Here is a 21,155-nt window from a genome sequence, read left to right as displayed (position 1 = left end):
CTGGGTCAGGTACCCCATCATATGCTCTCAGATTCCCTGGAACTCTCTTTCTGTGCCTCATCATGGTTTGTGATTTTCCACATGCTTGCATGTTTATTATTTCAAGTCTCCCCCCAAATCCCCAAACTTCAAACTCTTTGATAGCAAGAACCGGTCTGTTTTGCTCACCACTGTATCCCAGCACCCAGATGCTTGCCTGGCCATCTTGTAAAGGCTCAACACATATCTATTAAATACATGAAGAAGTAAATGGATGAATGAACACTTATCTTCACCTATCATCTGCTTTCTATATCTAACTAGCATAATGTCTAAGAGCAAAAAGTCGAAAGCCAGAATGCCTGGGTTTGGAGCCCAGCTTTACCACTCACAAGCTGTGTAAGCTGGTAGAAGTTATTCTTTCTGTGCCTCTGATTCCTTATCTATGAAGGGTGGATAATAATAGCATACTCTACCTAACAAGGTTGTTGTGAGGATGAAAAGACTTAATATATGTAAACTGTGTGGAACAAGGCTTGGCACTCAAGTACTATATTAGTAATAGCTATTGTTCTTAGCCTGCCTCATCCATCTCTCCATTTACCCATTCTGAGCTCCCCCACAAGGACTCATTATCTTATTTCCGGTCTTTGAGTACTGGTGACTCAGTGTTATTTGCAGATTAGATAGCAAAGTTTTTTTTTAAATTTTTATTATGGAAAATTTCGAACAGGTGGAGCAGAGAGAAGAACGATAATGAACCTCTGTAACAAGTTTCAACAATAATCAATATTTTGCCAGTCTATGTTCATCTTTCCCCTTCCTCATCTTTCTGCCTTCTGGAGTATTTTAATACAAACCCCAGATGTCATATAATTTTATCTGAAAACACTCCATTATGCATCTCTAGCAGATAAGGACTTTAAAAAATACAACAATACCATTAGCACACTTTAAACATTAACAATAATTAGGGAAGGCTTTTGAAACTCCATTCCCCTGGGGGAAGCTGGGGGAATGGGAGCCCTCACTCTGGGGGTAGACATGAAATGAGGAACAGTCAAGAGAATTAATATAAAGTACCGTGAACAGGCTCTGATACATAAATGGGATATAGTAATAACTGTTATTTTGATTCTTTTCCATTTTCTCTACTTATCCACCCTAAATCCTCCCCAACCCCTCTCTTATTTCTGGTCTATGAGCCTGTGTTACCCTTTAGAAAGGAGGACTAGGAGTCCAGGGTGATGAGTTTCCTGGGTCACTTGCACCCCTTGGTGAGAGCTGGGACTCTGGAAGGCACTGAGAAGGGCCCGAAGGTAGTGACTGTGGGACTGAGGGGGAGGGAAAGAGAGCTAGAGGATTTAGTGCATTTTAAATAAGGGGGAGTCCTGGGGCGCCTGAGTGGCTCAGTCGCTTAAGTGTGAGACTCTTAATTTCAGCTCAGGTCATGATCTCACAGTTTGTGAGTTCCAGCTCCACTTTGGGCTCTGTGCTGATGGTGCGGAACCTGCTTGGGATTCTCTCTCTCTCTCCCTCTGTCTTTGCCCTATCTCTCTTTCAAAATAAATAAATAAACTTTAACAAAACAGAAGGGGGAGTCCTGTGGCTGTGTGAGAATGGTACTGAAAAAAATCCAATAACCTAAGGGCAAGCAAGCAGGAATCCTGGTCCTTTCTTCCCAATATTCAGAGCCTTTGGGGATCATTGAAAGCTAGGAAGCAGGGAGGCCAGAGTCTGGGTCCTGAGGGAGTTCCTTCTAGCTTTTCTCCACAGCCCACAGAAAGGCAGCTGCCTGAGACAGTAATCAGGGTTTTGCTTTGCTTCATTTTGAGTTCTCAACTGCTCCAAAGATATGTAAGAGATGATGGTAGATGTTGAGCCAAAGCACAACTGGAGATGGCCTGCCCTAGACTGGCGATGAAGATTTTTGTGCTCCCATCTCTTTTCTCCTTTCTATGAAATTCTCCCCAACCAGCCTTTCTCATCACACGCCTACTTTGGGTACCCAGAACGCCTGCGCACTCGACTCACCCCAATGCAAACTTGCCTCTAGGGAGAGAAGTGATTCAAACACTTTAACAGAGTAAGCAAGCTCTTTCAAAAACTGGCTTCCAACTACCTCATCTACCTCATTTCCCACTACTCTCCTTTCTGGCAATAGACAGTGGACACAGTGAAGGAGCATGGATTTTCCATATAGACCTGGTATTAAATTCTGGCTCTGCTATTTCCCAGCTCTGGAACCTTAGGCAAAGTCACTTTATGTCCCCAGCCTCAGTTTTCGTATCTGAAAACGGGGATAGTAGTAGTATACTAAAAGCCCTCTTAACAGAAGGCTTAAAGCCGTATGAAAATATGACCTAAAGTCATGTGAACTAGGAAAATATCCCATAGTTTCTTTTTAGAAGATCCCCTTTGAAACTAATGATCTATGGTATTTACAAAAAGCTTAAAATCCTCTGGACTTATGGTGGGCGTGACTGGGTCAATAAGTGAGTTTTCAAACACTGAATGTTAATTAGTGCCTTGAAGAATCACAATGTCCATGTTTTCATCGCTGTATGAACAAGGGCAATTTTTGTTGGCCCACAACCTCTGAGGATCATCCAAGCAACTGACTTAAACTCACTGCGTTTCCTGCCCCAAGCTCTGAGCTCTGCCTTTGAAAATGACCGCATCCTAGTTGGAGCTTCTAAAAAAATGGTAACCATACGTTACAGCACTACTTTTTTTTTTTTTTTAGCACTACTTATTTCTTAAATGAGAGCTTTGGCTTGGCTCTTGAAGACTCTTCCTCAATGTAAGTCTAAGTCACGGGGACCATGCCTCCCAGCGTGTTTGAATTCAAAGCATGCTCAATGCCAGGCAATGGCGAGCATGGAATGAAGGATATTTGGGGGAACAGGCTATGGAGAAGGTCTCTAGCGGCCACTAAAGTGACCGAGATCATATCAGGCATTTTACTTCACTCACGAGGATAGCTAGCACACGCACACGCACGAAAGTGCTGAAGCACTGCTTGCACCGAACTGAAAATGCGAGAAATGAGAGGACACAACGCCCTCCCTTTCCGTTGGGGCTGGGACCGCCTCTTAGCTCCAGCGCGTGTAGGCGCAGGCGCGCGACCTTCGCGGGCGGGCTCCGGCGGTGGCGCGGAAGGAGGTGCTGCCGATTGGCCAGCCGTGAGGCCGAATGTTGGCCTTGACCCGCCTTCCGGCGCACCACGCATGCGCCGGGCGGGAGCGAGCGAAATTTGATCGCCGCCTGAGATACCTGGAGCCCGAGTTGGGGGTAATGGAGGCGTCCAGAGGGTCTGCGGAAGCCGCGGCCTTAAGCCCGGAGCAGGCTGCCCGTTACCTGAGGTATGTCTGGGCCGCTGGGGGGGTCTAGCTCGCAGGCTCTGGCCGGCAGTGGGGGTGGGAAGCCCTCGGACCCTCCCGGGGGCCCAGACTGCTGAGGCCCTTGTGAGACGCGCCCTTGCGTTCTCGGAGTAGGGCGTGGGAATCTGCTCAGATTTCTAAAACCTGGGGAGCCTCCCGATGCCCCCTTCTTTGGTCAGATAGCTCTCCAGTGCGAACTCCTTAAAAGTCAGAACTTCCACTGATCAAGCCTTTCTTGAGTCTTGCCAGTCTACCAAACACCAGGCCTAGGGGATACAGAGAGGAGTGAAACACTAACCTTGCCCCCTCAATACTGCTTATATTTTGGTAGTGGAAAGGGGTAGGTAAACCAAGAATCGCTATAATGTTTGATGAGTGCTGAAAGAGGTATAACGTGCAAGGCATAGTATGGGCATAGAGGATGAGATTGGTCAACTACAAGGGCCGGCCTCACAGAAGGAGATGCTTGTGTTCAATGAGTAAGCGTTCATCTTATGGCTAAGGGTGGGGGACATGGTGATGTGAGGATGAGATTTAAACTTTTTTTAAAAGTTGTGATAAAATAGAAACAATGTAACTTAGCCATTCTTAAGTATACAGTTCAGTGGTGTTAATAACATTAATACTGTTGTTAAAGCAGCACCACCTTCCACCTCCAGAACTCTTCAGCTTGCAAAGCCAAAATTTCCTATTAAAGAACTCCTTCTTCCCATCTCCCTCAGCCCCTGGCAGCCATCATTCTACTTTCTGCCCTGGTGCATTTAACTCCAGGAGCCTCATACAAGTGGCATCATACAGTATTTGTCTTTATATGATGGGTTTATTTCACAGAGCATACTTTCATCAAAGTTCATCAGTATTGTGTCGTTACAGAATTTCCTTCCTTTTTAGGGGGGAATATTCCATCATGTGCACATACCACATTTTGTTTATCCATGTATCTGTTGATGGACACTTGGGTTGGTTTCATCTCTTGACTCTTGTGAACAGAGCTGGCTTTGAACATGGGTGTGCAAATCTCTCTTTGAGATCCTGCTTTCAATTCTTTTGGATATCTAGCCAGAGGTGGGATTGCTGGCTCACAGGGTAATTCTATTATTAATTTTTTGAGGAACTGCCATACGGTCTTTCACTGCAGCTGCATCATTTTACCTTCCCTCCAGCGGTGTACAAGGGTTACAGTCTCCATATTCTCGCCACCACTTGTTATTTTCTGGTTTTGTTGTGATGGTTGTTACTAGCCATCCTAATGATAATGAAGTGGTTGGGATTTTGATTTGCATTTCTCTAATGATTAGTGATGTTGAGCATCTTTTCATATGCTTATTGGCCATTTGTATATCTTCTTTGGAGGAATGTCCATTCAACTCCTTTGCCCATTTTTTAGTCAGGTGGGTTGTTTTATCTTCACGTATTTTGGGTATTAACTCCTTATCAAATATGATTTGCAGATCTTTTCTCCCATTCTGTAGGTTGCCTTTTCACTCTGTTGGTAGTGTCCTTTGATGCACAGAAGTTTTAAATTTTGATGTTTTACAAACAAATAAATTGGGCCAGTGTAATAGTTCTGTCTTCCTTTCAAAAAAAGTGTCTTAAGGCTGTTAAAAGCTAAAAGGTCTTACTGAAGAGTAAAATCACATCTTTAGGCTAAGTTACATGACGCCTTTAAGGAAGATTTGGGAAAACAGGGAGCAGTGTGGTGTGGTAGAGTACTAGCTTTGGAGTTGGGCCATTTGGGGTTCAAAATATGGCTCTGCCATCTGCTAGCTGGGAAACCTTAAGTGAGTCATTTGACTGTTCTGAGCCTCAATGTTTTCATCTGAAAAATGGGGATAGGAAGGCTTAAGCTATTTAACCCCCTCCCCTCCTTTCCCTGAGCAAGCAAAAATGCCTGGATTTCCCCAACACTGCCTCTTACACAGGCACCTGTCTCTTCCTTGCTCTCAGGTGCTCTTTCCTGAACATTCCCAAACTCCCCTGCTCCCTTCAATGCTCAGCCCTTCTTTCACAGTCAGCATCTTCTGCCCTCACAGTCCCCTGCCTCTCATGACCCCTCAACTCACAATCTTTTTTATTTCTCCTAATCTTTCTCTGTCTCTCCCATCCTCTTCCAAATCCAACCTACACCGAAGTCCCCTGGCACAAAGCATCACCTTCTCTGCCTTCTTCAGTGCTGCTAGTCCTCCTTGGCACACTCTGCTCACACATATCTGCCTTTCTTCCTCCCTCTCTCCTCTCTCTCCTCTTGCTGTCCCACCTTCTTCATCTCTCTGCCCTTCCTGCCTAACAGCTGAAAGAAAACTTTGAAACTTGGTGTCATACACTCTCTGCACCCATGTTTTCTTTTTCACACACGTCTTCTGTCAGATGAAGTAACTGTCGCACGCTTTCGGTGCCTGTCATGCTTACCCCCCAGCCCTTCTCTTGCCCACCGTCCTCCTCTCCCTCTTTCTGTCCTGTCTCTTCCTGTTCCCCATTATCTCTTCCTCTGTCACCCACCTTTGTCACTCACTCTCCCTCTCTGGCACTCATATTTTCTTGCTCCTTCTCCCATTCTCTGTCACCCACCACATCCTTCTCTCTCTTGCCCCCATTCTCTCTCCTTCTGTCACCCATCCTGTCGACACTGTCCTCTTCCTGCTCACACTGTCATCCATTCTGTCTCATCCACTTACTCTTCCGTCCCACCCTCTTTCTGTGTCTGTCATCCTCCCCACTGTCGCCCCTTCCCCCCTTTCTCTGTCACCCATAACCTCTGTCCCCCACTCTCTACCTCTGTTACCCATTCTCTGTTACCCACTTTGTCATTCACTTTCCTTCTCTGTCACCATTCTTTCATTCTGTCACCTACCCTCTTTTTCCTCTCTGTCACTGTATCTTGGGTCCAGTCAGGAGGTAGAAACCATATAGCATATTAAAACAAGAATTTCAATATAAAGAATTATTAAAATGATAAACGAGTGACTATAAGAAATACAAACGGGGCACCTGGGTGGCTCAGTCGGTTAAGCATCTGACTTCAGCTCAGGTCATGATCTCATGGTTCGTGGGTTCACGCCCTGCGTCAGGCTCTGTGCTGACAGCCCAGAGCCTGGAGCATGCTTTGGATTCTGTGTCTCCCTCTCTTTCTTCTCCCCTGCTCATGCTCTGTCTCTCTCTCAAAAATAAACATTAAAAAAAAAAAAAGACATACGGAAACTCCATATGGTGTCCTTGGGCTAAGGGGGAGTATCCAAGGAAGGACAGACTTGGAAGGGGATCCTCTCCCCAAGGCTGAGGTTCAGACTTCATTGGAGAAGTGTAGTTCAGCCCACTGTGTAGCGGAGAAATGCTCTGGCTGGTCTGCATCCCCTGGGCCAACAGGAGGCAAACTTCTGGAGTGCAGGTGGCGAGCAGTCTATCAGCAACTCTTGGCATGTGCACACAGAAGAGGTAGGGGCCCAGGGCACAGGGGAGCTGTTGGGCGAGCTGGTTTCTATGTGAGGGGCTGCAAGAAGGTTATTGCCAGGCCAGGTGGAGGCTTCAAGGTCATTGAGGGACGGCATGTTCTGGGTTTGTGGTTGTGGGCTATTCTGTTGTCCCCCTGTGCTGCAGCAGCCGGCAACTTCAGAAGAGCCCCTTCCTCCTGAAGTGTCCCTCAGGCGCCCTCTACTGAGAAAGAGTAGCATCGTGTTCACTGTAAAGGAGAGATGCTTAAAGGAATTCTGTCCATTATCACAGAACAGGTATTGAGGGGTGAATTTGGAACTGAGAGGCAACAAATGATGACTGGTAGAGTCAGCCACCCTCTGCTTACCTCTGTCACCCACCCTTTCTCTCATGTTGCCTACCTTTTGTCTCTCACTCACTGTCTATGTCACTTGCTCTCCCTGTGTCACCAGTTTGTATGTATCTATGTTGTCCATACTGTCTTGCTATCACCTGTCTGCTGCTCTCTTTCTCTATTCTCTGTGTCACCCACTTTCTCCTGTCACTCAAACTGCTTTTGTCAAGGTCACTAATGATTTCATAAATCTAAAGGTCACTTTGTAATCCTCATCTTCCTTGACTTACCAGCAGTATTTGACAGTGTTGATCACTTCTCCATGAAACTCTGCATTCATTTGGCTTCCAGGACTCCTCACTGTCCTGATTTTCTTTTTCTTTTTTTAAGTTTATTTATTTATTTTGAGAGAGACCAAGAGAATGTGAATGGGGGATGGCAGAGAAAGAGGGACAATCTCAAGCAGGCTCTGTGCTGTCAGCACAGAGCCCATGTGGGGCTCGAACTCATGAAACCATAATATCATGACCTGAGCCAAAATCATTAGTCAGACGCCCAACCAATTGAGCCACCCAGGCTCCCTTCTCCTGATTTTTTTTTCTAATATAATTTATCGTCAAATTGTCTTCCATACAACACCCAGTGCTCATCCCAACAAGTGCCCTCCTCAATGCCCATCACACAATTTCCCCTCTCCCCCACTCCCCATCAACCCTCAGTTCTCTATATTTAAGAGTCTTTTATGGTTTGCCTCCCTCCCTCTCTGTTTGTAACTTTTTTTTTCCCCTTCCCTTCCCCCATGGTCTTCTGTTAAGTTTCTCAAGATCCACATATGAGTGAAAACACATGGTATCTGTCTTTCTCTGCCTGGCTTATTTCACTTAGCATAATACCCTCCAGTTCCATCCATGTTGCTGCAAATGGCCAGATTTCATTCCTTCTTATTGCCATTGTACATATAAACCACATCTTCTTTATCCATTCATCAGTTGATGGACATTTAGGCTCTTTCCATAATATGGCTATTGTTGAAAGTGCGACTATAGGGGCGCCTGGGTGGCTCAGTCGGTTGAGTGTCCGACTTCGGCTCAGGTCATGATCTCATAGCTCGTGAGTTCGAGGCCCGCGCCGGGCTCTGTGCTGACAGCTCAGAGCCTGGAGCCTGCTTCTGCATCTGTGTCTCCCTCTCTCTCTGCCCCTAACCCAGTTGCATTCTGTCTCTGTCTCTCTCAAAAAAAAATTAAATAAATAAACATTAAAAAAAAATTTTTTTAATAAAAAAATTTTTAAAAAGTTATTAACTGGATCTGTTATTCTCATTCAAAAAAAAAAAAAAGAAAGTGCTGCTATAAACATTGGGGTACATGTGCCCCTATGCATCAGCACTCCTGTATCCCTTGGGTAAATTCCTAGCAGGCTATTGCTGGATCATAGGGTAGTTCTATTTTTAATTTTTTGAGGAAACTCTACACTGTTTTCCAGAGCGGCTGCACCAGTTTGCATTCCTACTAACAGTGCAAGAGGGTTCCCGTTTCTCCACATCCTCTCCAGCATCTATAGTCTCCTAATTTGTTCATTTTAGCCACTCTGACCGACGAGAGGTGGTATCTCGCTGTGGCTTTGATTTGTATTTCCCTGATGATGAGTGACGTTGAGTATCGTTTTTTGTGTCTGTTGGCCATCTGGATGTCTTCTTTGGAAAAGTGTCTATTCATGACTTCTGCCCATTTCTTCACTGGATTATTTGTTTTTCGGGTGTGGAGTTTGGTGAATTCTTTATAGATTTTTGGATACCTGCCCTTTATCCGATATGTCATTTGCAAATATCTTTTCCCATTCCATTGGTTGCCTTTTAGTTTTGTTGATTGTTTCCTTTGCAGTGCAGAAGCTTTTTATCTTGATGAGGTCACAATAGTTCATTTTTGCTTTTAATTCCCTTGTCTTTGGAGATGTGTCGAGTAAGAAATTGCTGTGGCTGAGGTCAAAGAGGTTTCTTTTTACCTTGCTGATGCTGCTTCTCAGATTATGCTGATACCTCCTCATATCCTTACTTTTTTTCTTTTTCTCATCTAATGTACTTTAAATTCTCAGACATCATCTAATTTCATCCTTAAATACTTCAGTGCTGCATCTCTTTTTAAAAAGAACACATACTTACAAAACCGTTATAATGTATCACCTAACAAAACAAGCTAATTCCTTGATATCAGCTAATACCCAGTCCATATTCACATTTTTCAAGTGGTCTTTAGTCTTTTATAATTGCTTTGTTTGAATTAGGATCCAAAGAAGGTCCACACACTGCATTTGGTTATATTTCTTAAGTCTCTTAATCTAGGGGCACCGTGGTGGCTCAGTTAAACATCTAACTCTTGATTTTGGCTCAGGTTATGATCTCAGGGTTTGTGGGTTCAAGCCCCACATAGGGCTCCGTGGGATTCCCTCTCTCTCTGCCCCTCCCTCTCTCCCTGTCTCTCTGTCTCTCTCTCTCTCTCTCTCTCAAAAAAGTCTCTTAATCTAAATCAATCCCTCCCCACCCCTGACTTTTATTTCTATGCCAATGATTTGGATTAGTCTGATGGCTTCCTTGTAGTATTATTAGTTTGTTCTCCTATCTCCTATAATTTAAATTTAAAGGCTTAGATTCAGGGGAAGATGGCAGCGTAGGAGGACGTTGGGCTCACCGCATACTGCTGACCACTTAGATTCCACCCGCATCTGCCTAAATAACCCAGAAAACCGCCAGAAGACTAGCAGAACGGACTCTCCGGAGCCAAGCATAAATGAGAGGCCCACAGAAGAGGGTAGGAAGGGTGGAGAGGCGGTGTGCGCTACACAGACTGGTGGGAGGGAGCCAGGGCGGTGGAGGGGCAGCCAGCCCACCCGGCAAGGCAGAGCCCCCGAGTCTGGCTTGCAAAAGCGGAGGGGCCAGAGGGAGTGTGTTCTGACAGCCAGCGGGACTTAACATCTAGAATGTTATAAGTCAACAGCTCTGCTTGGAGAGCGGGAGGGCTAAAGGACAACGGGAAGGACAGTTGTTGAGCTCCGGAGGACAGACCTCAGCTTGGCAGGGAACAAAGGCACTGGGAAGCGCCATCTCCCTCACCCATCCCCCAGCCAAAATCCCAAAGGGAACCAGTTCCTGTCATGAACTTGCTTGCACCATGCAAACACCCAATGCTGTGCTTCTGTGGATCCATCCCTCCGACCGGGTCTGCCTCCCTCCCGGTGCCTCAGGGCTCCTCCCAAAGCAGACCACCGAAGGCAAAGTGAGCTGAGCCTACCCCTCCCGCCCCTGTGCACTTTGAGGATCCACCCCAGCTAATACACCAGATCCCATCAGCTAATATGCCATATCCCGTCGAAGCAGCACCACAAGCCTGGCAGTGTGCAAGTAGCCCAGACAGAGGCCACACCACTCCACTCCACAGTGAGTCCTGACCCTGGGAGAGGGGAAGATAAGGTACACACCAGTCTGACTGTGGCCCCAGCAGTGGGCTGGGGGCAGACATCAGGTCTGACTGCGGCCCCGCCCACCAACGCAAGTTACTCCAGACAGCACAGGGTAAGAGTCCTGCAGTTCCTTGCCACTCCAGGGACTATCCAAAGTGACGAAATGGAAGAATTTTCCTCAAAAGAAACTCCAGGAAGTAGCGACAGCTAACGAACTGATCAAAAACGATTTAAGCAATGTAAGAAAATGAATTTAAAATATTAGTCATAAAATTAATCGCTGGGCTTGAAAAAAGTATAGAGGACAGCAGAGAATCTATTACTGCAGAGATCAAGGGACTAAGAAACAGGAGGAGCTAAAAAATGCTATAAATGGGCTGCAAAATAAAATGGAGGCGACCACAGCTCGGATTGAAGAGGCAGAGGAGAGAATAGGTGAATTAAAAGATAAAATTATGGAAAAAGAAGAAGCTGAGAAAAGGAGAGATAAAAAAATTCAGGAGTATGAGGGGAGACTTAGAGAAGTGACATAATTAAATGAAATAATATACGCGTAATTGGGATTCCAGAGGAGGAAGAGAGAGAGGGGAAGCTGAGAACTTCCCTGAACTGGGGAAGGAAAAAGGCACTGAAGTCCAAGAGGCACAGAGAACTCCCTTCAGACGTAACTTGAATCGATCTTCTGCACGACATATCATAGTGAAACTGGCAAAATACAAGGATAAAGAGAGAATTCTGAAAGCAGCTAGGGATAAACATGCTCTAACATATACAGGGAGACCCATAAGACTCATGATGGCTCTGTCTACTGAAACTTGGCAGGCCAGAAAGGAATGGCAGGAAATCTTCAATGTGATGAACAGAAAAAAAAAATGCAGCCGAGAATCCTTTATCCAGCAAGTCTGTCATTTAGAAGGAGAGATAAAGGCGTTCCCAAACAAACAAAAACTGAAGGAATTTGTCACCACTAAACCATCCCTACAAGAGATCCTAAGGGGGATCCTGTGAGACAAAGTACCAGAGACATCACTGCAAGCATGAAACCTACAGACATCACAATGACTCTAAACCCATATCTTTCTATAGTAACACTGAATGTAAATGGACTAAATGCCCCAACCAAAAGACATAGGGTATCAGAATGGATTAAAAAACAAGACCCATCTATTTGCTGTCTACAAGAGACTCATTTTAGACCTGAGGACACCTTCAGATTGAAAGTGAGGGGATGGAGAACTATTTATCATGCTCCTGGAAGCCAAAAGAAAGCTGGAGTAGCCATACTTATATCAGACAAACTAGACTTTAAATTAAAGGCTGTAACAAGAGATGAAGAAGGGCATTATATAATAATTACAGGGTCTATCCATCAGGAAGTGCTAACAATTATAAATGTCTATGCGCCGAATACGGGAGCCCCCAAATATATAAAACAATCACAAACATACACAACCTTATTGATAAGAATGTGGTAATTGCAGGGGACTTTAATACTCCACTTACAACAATGGATAGATCATCTAGACACAGGATCAATAGAGAAACAAGGGCCCTGAGTGATACACTGGATCAGATGGACTTGACAGACATATTTAGAAGTCTGCATCCCAAAGCAACAGAATATACTTTCTTCTCGAGTGCACATGGAACCTTCTCCAAGATAGATCACATACTGGGTCACCAAACAGCCCTTCATAAGTATACAAGAATTGAGATCATACCATGCATACTTTCAGACCACAATGTGATAAAGCTTGAAATCAACCATAAGAAAAAGTCTGGAAAACCTGCAAAAGCATGGAGGTTAAAGAACACCCTACTAAAGAATGAATGGGTCAACCCGGCAATTAGAGAAGAAATTAAAAAATACATGGAAAGAAATGAAAAGGAAAAGACAACAATCCAAATGCTTTGGGATGCAGTGAAGGCAGTCCTGAGAGGAAAATACATTGCAATCCAGGCCTATCTCAAGAAACAAGAAAAATCCCAAATACAAAATCTAACAGCACACCTAAAGGAACTAGAAGCAGAACAGCAAAGACACCCCAAACCCAGCAGAAGAAAAATAATAAAGATCAGAGCAGAAATAAACAATATAGAATCTAAAAAAACTGCAGAGCAGATCAATGAAACCAAGAGTTGGTTTTTTTGAAAAAATAAACAAAATTGATAAACCTCTAGCCAGGCTTTCTGAAAAAGAAAAGGGAGATGACCCAAATAGATAAAATCATAAATGAAAATGGAATTATTACAACCAATCCCTCAGAAATACAAGCAATTATCAGGGAATACTAGGAAAAATTATATCCCAACAAACTGGACAACCTTGAAGAAATGAACAAATTTCTAAACACCCACACACTTCAAAACTCAAACAAGAAGGGGCGCCTGGGTGGCTTGGTCGGTTGAGCGTCTGACTTCAGCTCAGGTCATGATCTCACGGTCCATGAGTTCGAGCCCCACGTCAGGCTCTGTGCTGACAGCTCGGAGCCTAGAGCCTGTTTCAGATTCTGTGTCTCCCTCTCTCTCTGCTCCTCCCCTGTTCATGCTCTGTCTCTCTCTGTCTCAAAAATAAATAAACGTTAAAAAAAATTAAAAAAAAAACTCAAACAAGAAGAAATATAAAGCTTGAACAGACCCATAACCAGCGAATAAATTGAATCAGTTATCAAAAACCTCCCAACAAATAAGAGTCCAGGACCAGATGGCTTCCCAGGGGAATTCTACCAGACATTTAAAACAGAGATAATACGTATCCTTCTCAAGCTATTCCAAAAAATAGAAAGGGAAGGAAAACTTCCAGACTCATTCTATGAAGGCAGTGTTACTTTGATTCCTAAAGCAGACGGAGACCCAATAAAAAAAGAGAACTACAGGCCAATATCCCTGATGAACATGGATGCAAAATTTCTCAACAAGATACTAACAAATTGAATTCAACAGCATATAAAAAGAATTATTCACCATGATCAAGTGGGATTCATTCCTGGGCTGCAGGGCTGGTTCCACACTCGAAAGTCAATCAACGTGATACATCACATTAATAAAAGAAAAGATAACCATATGATCCTGTCAATGGATGCAGAAAAAGCATTTGACAAAAGTCAGCATCCTTTCTTAATAAAAACCCTCGAGAAAGTCGGGATAGAAAGAACATACTTAAACATCATCAAAGCCATTTATGAAAAGTCCACAGCTAATATCATCCTCAATGGGGAAATACTGAGAGCTCTCCCCCTGAGATCAGGAACAAAACAGAGATGTGTACTCTCACCGCTGTTGTTTAACATTAGTGTTGGAAGTTCTAGCATCAGCAATCAGACAACAAAAGGAAATCAAAGACATCAAAATTGGCAAAGATGAAGTCAAGCTTTTACTTTTTGCAGAAGACATGATATTATATGTAGAAAACCCGATAGACTGCAACAAAAGTCTGCTAGATCTGATAACATGAATTCAGCAAGTCGCAGGATACAAAATCAATGTACAGAAATCAGTTGCATTCTTATACACTAATAATGAAGCAACAGAAAGACAAAGAAACTGATCCCATTCACAGTTGCACCAAAAAGCATAAAGTACCTAGGAATAAACCTAACCAAAGATGGAAAAGATCTGTATGCTGAAAACTGTAGAAAGCTTATGAAGGAAATTGAAGAAGACATAAAGAAATGGAAAAACATTCCGTGCTCATGGATTGGAAGAATAAATATTGTTAAAATGTCAATACTACCCAAAGCTATCTACACATTCAATGCAATCCCAATCAAAATTGAACCAGCATTCTTCTCGAAGCTAGAACAAGCAATCCTAAAATTTGTATGGAACCACAAAAGGCCCCGAATAGCCACAGTAATTTTGAAGAAGACCAAAGTAGGAGGCATCACAATCCCAGACTTTAGCCTCTACTACAAAGCTGTAATCATCAAGACAGCATAGTATTGGCACAAAAACAGACACATAGACCAATGGAATAGAATAGAAACCCCAGAACTAGACCCACAAAAGTATGGCCAACTAATCTTTGACAAAGCAGGAAAGAATATCCAATGGAAAAAAGACCGTCTCTTTAACAAATGGTGCTGCGAGAACTGGACAGCAACATGCAGAAGAATGAAACTAGACCACTTTCTTACACCATTCACAAAAGCAAACTCAAAATGGATAAAGGACCTGAATGTGAGACAGGAAACCATCAAAACCCTAGAGGAGAAAGCAGGGAAAAACCTCTCTGGCCTCAGCTGCAGCAATTTCTTACTTGACACATCCCCAAAGGCAAGGGAATTAAAAGCAAAAATGAACTATTGGGACCTCATGAAGATAAAAAGCTTCTGCACAGCAAAGGAAACAACCAACAAAACTAAAAGGCAGCCAACGGAATGGGAAAAGATATTTGCAAATGACATACCGTACTAAGGGCTAGTATCCAAAATCTATGAAGAGCTCACCAAACTCCACACCCGAAAACCAAATAACCTAGTGAAGAAATGGGCAGAAAACATGAATAGGCACTTCTCTAAAGAAGACATCCAGATGGCCAACAGACACATGAAAAGATGCTCAATGTCGCTTCTCATCAGGGAAATACAAATCAAAACCACACTCAGATATCACCTCACGCCAGTCAGAGTGGCCAAAATGAACAAATCAGGAGACTATAGATGCTGGAGAGGATGTGGAGAAACGGGAACCCTCTTGCACTGTTGATGGGAATGCAAACTGGTGCAGCCACTCTGAAAAACAGTGTGGAGGTTCCTCAAAAAATTAAAAATAGACCTACCCTATGACCCAACAGTAGCACTGCTAGGAATTTACCCAAGGGATACAGGAGTGCTGATGCATAGGGGCACTTGTACCCCAATGTTTATAGCAGCACTCTCAACAATAGCCAAATTATGGAAAGAGCCTAAATGTCCATCAACTGATGAATGGATAAAGAAATTGTGGTTTATATACACAATGGAATACTATGTGGCAATGAGAAAGAATGAAATATGGCCTTTTGTAGCAATGTGGATGGCACTGGAGAGTGTTATGCTAAGTGAAATAAGTCATACAGAGAAGGACAGATTCCATGTTTTCACTCTTATGTGGATCCTGAGAAACTTAACAGAAGACCATGGGGGAGAGGAAGGAAAAAAAATGGTTAAGAGAGGGAGGGAGCCAAAACATAAGAGACTCCTAAAAACTGAGAACAAACTGAGGATTCATGGGGGGTGGGAGGGGAGGGGTGGGTGGGTGATGGGTATTGAGGAGGGCACCTGTTGGGATGAGCACTGGGTGTTGTATGGAAACCAATTTGACAATAAATTTCATAATAAAAAAAATAAATTTAAAGGCTTGATGGAATGGGTAAAGAAATGTGCTACATGCACACATGTACACATAATAGCGTATTATTCAGCCATAAAAAAGAATAAAATTTTGCCATTTGTGACCACATGGATGGACCTTGAGGGCATTATGCTAAGTGAAATAAGTCAGACAAAAAGGCAAATATGTGGAATCTTAAAAAAACAAATAAACCCTAAAAAACAAGCTTATAGATACAGAACTGATTGGTGGTTGCCAGAGGTGGGAGAGTGGACAAAATGGGTGAGGAAAGTCAAAAGGTACAAAACTTCCAGTTATAAATAAGTAATGGTGATGGAATGTACAGCATGGTCATATAGTTAACTATATGACTATAGTTAATAATACTGTATTGCATATTTGAAAGTTGCTAACAGTAATTTGAAAAAAGTTCTCATCACAAGTAAAAAAACTAATTATCCATGGTGACAGATGTTAACTAGACCTACTGTGGTGATAACTTCATAATATATACAAATACTGAATTGTTATGTTGTACACCTGAAACTAATACAATGTTATATGTCAATTATACCTTAATAAAAAAATTAAACACTATTCTAGAGCAAAAAAACCACAAAGATTAAGGGTCAGTATTTGTGGCATGAATATTTTAAAGGTGAGGTTGTGTACTTCTTACTGCATCACATCAGGAAGCATATAATGTCTGATATTCCTACTTTTAGTAATGTTAGGATTGGTCAGTGTGCTCAGGTGGTCACAGGCTGGTCACTCCTTTGCAGAGTTGCATTTCCCCCCTTATGATGAATAAATAATATGTTGGGGATACTTTAGCATCCTGCGAGTACTCAGTTCCCCAATGACCTTGCATCCATTTATAATTATTGCCCAACTTAGTTATTTCATTAGGGATTACAAAGTGTTGATTTTCTAACTTTACTACTGTTTTTGTATTTGTTAGCTGGAATTCTGTAAATGTTCTCAATGTTGCACTGTTGGTTTTTTTGACATGGTTTTTGTTTTGTTTTAGTGTTTATTTTGAGAGGGCGCACGTGTGCATGGGCAGGGGAGGGGCAGAGAGAGGGAGAGAAAGAATCCCAAGCAAGCTCCATGCTGTCAGCACAGAGCCTGAGATGTGGGGCTCGATCTCACGAACCATGATATAATGACCTGAGCGAAAATCAAGAGTCAGATGCTTAATTGGCTGAGCTATCCAGGTGCCCCATTTTATCTTTTTTTAAAATTATACTTCATCCTTTGACAATCTTTTCTGGGCTCTTGGCTTTTTTTTTTTAATTTTTTTAACGTTTATTTATTTTTGAGAGAGAGAGAGTGTGAGTGGGGGAGGGATAAAGAGATAGGGAGACACAGAATCTGAAGCAGGCTCCAGGCTGTGAGCTGTCACCACAGAGCCCTATGCAGGGCTTGAACTCATGAACCACGAGATCATGACCCGAGCTGAAGTCAGACACTTAACCAACTGAGCCACCCAGGCACCCCATTGGCTTTATTTTCTTTTAAGTAGGCTCCATGCCCAGCGTGGAGCCCAACATGGGGCTTGAACTCATGACCTGAGCTGATGAGATCGAGAGTCAGACGCTTAACTGACTGAGCCACCCAGGTGCCCTTAGGTTCTTGGCTTTAAATCACATTTTTATGCTGAAAATTTTTACATTTTTGTCTGTAGTCCTGACCTCTTCTGAACTCTAGGCTCATGTATCCAACTGCTTCCCTGACATCTCTACTTCAGAGTGGACCTATCAATCTTATCCAGAGCCAAAGGACAAAGCCATATGTTCTTCTCAATATGTGCAGAAAAAGCCTTTGAGAAATCTAGCACCCTTTAATTATACAAGCTCAACAAACTAGGAATCCAAGGTAACTTCCTCAGTCTAATCAAAGGTGTCTACAGAAACTCAAAGCTAACATTATACTTAATGGTGAAAGACCGAAAGCTTTCCATCTTTTATTAGGAACATGATAATGGTGTCTGCTGTCGCCACTTCTGTTCAATATTATAATTCAACATTATAATACAGGTTCTAGCCATGGCAAATAGGCAAGAAAAAGAACTAAAAGGCATGGAAATTGGAAAGAAGGAAATAAAACTATCTGTATTTGCAGATAAAATGGTGTTTTATGTAGAAAGTCCTAATGAATCCACAAAAAACTATAAGAGCTAATAAAAGAGTTCACCAAAGTTGCAAGATACAAGATCAGTATTCAAAATTGCATCGTAGGGGCAGCTGGAAGGTTCAGTCGGTTAAGCATCCGACTTTGGCTCAGGTCATGATCTTGAGGCTCACGAGTTCAAACCCCATGTTGGGCTCTGTGCTGACAGCTTGGAGGCTGGAACCTGCTTCGGATTCTGTGTCTCCCTCTCTCTCTCTGTCCCTCCCCTACTTAATAAACGTTAAAAGAATTTTTTAAATTCAAAAAATTTTTTTGAATTGTATTTAGGCAAGTAACATTCTTTTACAACTTTTGTTCTGATATATATATATATATATATATATATATATATATATATATATATGAAAATGTATAAAACAGGTATTCAGTTTAATGAATTATTATTGCAACCATCACCTAGGTAATGGTTTTTAGATTTTTTTAGAAAATTTTTTAAATGGTTTATTCATTTATTTATTTATTTATTTATTTATTTATAGACAGAACATGAGTGGGAGGGGGAAGAGAGATGGAGACACAGAATCCGAAGCAGGCTCCAGGCTCTGAGCTGTCAGCACAGAGCCCGACCCCGGGGCTTGAACCCATGAGCTGTGAGATCATGACCTGAGCAAAAGTCGGATGCTTAACCAACTGAGCCACCCAGGCGCCCCAATGGTTTTTAGATTTTTATTTTCATCTTAATGGAAGGTCTTGTCCACTTCCCCACTAAGGTGGTCTGAAGGTGAATTGAAGGCAAACTTGAGGGTTCGGAACTTCTTTCCAAACAACCCCAGGTTTGTCCCAATCCCGGAATAAGTACTTGCTTGAAGCCCCAGAGTTTTGCACTACAATGCAGTGGCTAACCAGATAACCTTGGGCTGGCAGATTACGGGCTGGAAGTACTAAAAGTCTATAGCTATTCTAAGAGAACTTAATATTGTTCCTGGAGAATTTTTCATTTTTAGTTAGACTTCATTCCAAAGGGCCAGTCAGGATATTGGCCACCAAATACTCTCCCAAGTGATGAAACTATTTCCTGCTGAGGCGCTTTGGCTGGTATGACCCATCTGGGTGCCAACGCACATCTGCTATGCCAGAAAAAAAAGGTAATTTTGGTTTTGACATAATTATTAATTAGCTGTCTTTTTCAGAGTAATTAGCCAGCAAGTTCAGCTGCTTTCTGAGGGCATGTTGTTAACATGTAAGAGGATGCTGTCTTCCTGTTTATTCTGGCAGAGGAACGTTTGCCCGGTTTAACCAAAATTTTCAGGTTGAAGTTACAAAGGAGGGGGACTAGATCCCTACCTGCCTTTACCCACTTTAAACTAGGGCTTCCTCTTCCTGCCTGCTTGTAATCTCTTTGCGACAGGGTATAAAGGACCTGGAAGAGCACTAAGAACCTTGGATCTCTTTTGGGCCATATGGTTTGGTCCAGATAGTTCTTAGCTGTGGAGTCCAAAGCCAGTGACACAGATAATGAGTACTATAGAAAGCCTTACACTGTTGTAAGTGATTGGACTTACAGGTGAAACAGAGGACATAGAGGGACAGTGTTAAGCCCCAAACCAAACCTTGACTAGGTTCCTGTCCAGAGAACTACAGGCCTACCATTTTTTTAGGAGAAAACATTTGGAGAGGGGATTCAGCCAAACCCAGTGGTGCTTTTTCTAGCTCAGATAAACTATAGGTCACAGATTGGCAGCCCATGAGCCATGTTCACAGGTAAGTTTTGTTTGTTCTTACTAGTATTTTAAAAACTTCTGCATTGGGGTGCCTGGGTGGCTCAGTTGGTTAAGCGTTCGACTTCAGCTCAGGTCACGATCTAGCAGTCTGTGAGTTCCAGCCCCGCGTCGGGCTCTGGGCTGATGGCTCAGAGCCTGGAGCCTGCTTCCGATTCTGTGTCTCCCTCTCTCTCTCCCTCTCCCTCGTTCATGCTCTGTCTCTCTCGGTCTCAAAAATAAATAAACGTTAAAAAAAAAGAAAAAAAAACTTCTGCATTAGTTACCATTTAAATGTTTATTTATTTCAAGAGAGAGAGAGAACGAGTAGGGGAAGGACAAAGAGAGAGAATCCCCAGCAGGCTCCACACTGCCAGCTCAGAGCCCAAAGCGGGGGCTTGATCCCACGAACCGTGAGATCAAACCTGAGCTGAAACCAAGAGTTGGACTGAACCACCCAGATGCCCCATTAGTTACCATTTAAAAATCAGGAGAAATTCCCATAAAAATCAGAGTTTCCAACTGATCTTCAATAGTCAGAAGATCTTGGCAATCCTGGGCTTTTATTCCTGCAACTGTAACTAGCATCTGGAGACCAGTAGCAGCCTGCCCCCTTTAAATAGGGCACATGTGCCCCAGTGTTACTTTTCACACAGCATTTTCACTCATTGCAGTTACTTGCCTTGTCCCCACAGGTCTTTGCTTTGTGACCACTACACATTGGGTGTATTCAGCCAGGACCAAACCTCAAAAATTAAGATAGAATTCTGTGAGGTTTGAGACCCACTGCTGCTCATCCCCAGATTTCCCTGATGTATGCTTTGATAGCCTTCATGCCGTTGTTACAGTTTGTAACTAGTTATTTATGTGATTCGTTGATAAATGTCAGTCCCTGTTACAGGCTGCACAAAGGCAGAGACCTGGCTTGCTCTCCACTGTATCTCCAGTGTTTAGCACAGTGCTTGACACATAGTGAGTGCTTAATTCCTATGTGATGCACAACTGAAGATCTCTTAGCTTATTTCGTTAGTCAGATGTCTGCAAACATAGTGGTTATAATTTCACCAGTGGAGGACCTGGAAACATTGGGTGATTATTACAGCTCCACACGGGCAGTGCATAGCCTGACTCGGGGTTTGAATTCACGAACCACAAGATCATGACCTGAGCTGAAACCAAGAATCGGATGCTTAACAGACTGAACCACCCAGGCACCCCAGTGGTCAGTGGTTTTAAATGCAACAGAAAGGTCAAGAAAGATAAAGACCAAGAAGTGGCCACTGGATTTGGTAATATGGAGTTTATTGGTGCTGTTGGTGAAACCAGTTGCATTTGAGTGCTTGGTTAAGAAGCCTGACTTCAGTGTGTTATGAC

General features: G+C 43.1%; 1 protein-coding gene across 1 annotated transcript in view; it reads left to right on the top strand.

Moving 5' to 3' along the window:
* The first annotated feature begins 3,273 nt into the window (after positions 1-3,273).
* ERCC6L (ERCC excision repair 6 like, spindle assembly checkpoint helicase) overlaps positions 3,274-21,155 on the top strand; it is a 31,554-nt gene continuing 13,672 nt past the window's right edge. Inside the window, exon 1 of the mRNA XM_042974441.1 lies at positions 3,274-3,344. Coding sequence (XP_042830375.1) covers positions 3,277-3,344 — 68 coding nt within the window. The 5' untranslated portion in view covers positions 3,274-3,276. The remainder of the gene's footprint in view (positions 3,345-21,155) is intronic.

Source organism: Panthera tigris, chromosome X (genome assembly GCF_018350195.1).
Source record: "Panthera tigris isolate Pti1 chromosome X, P.tigris_Pti1_mat1.1, whole genome shotgun sequence".
NCBI classification, from domain to species: domain Eukaryota; kingdom Metazoa; phylum Chordata; class Mammalia; order Carnivora; family Felidae; genus Panthera; species Panthera tigris.
This window is presented reverse-complemented; position numbering and strand designations above follow the sequence as displayed.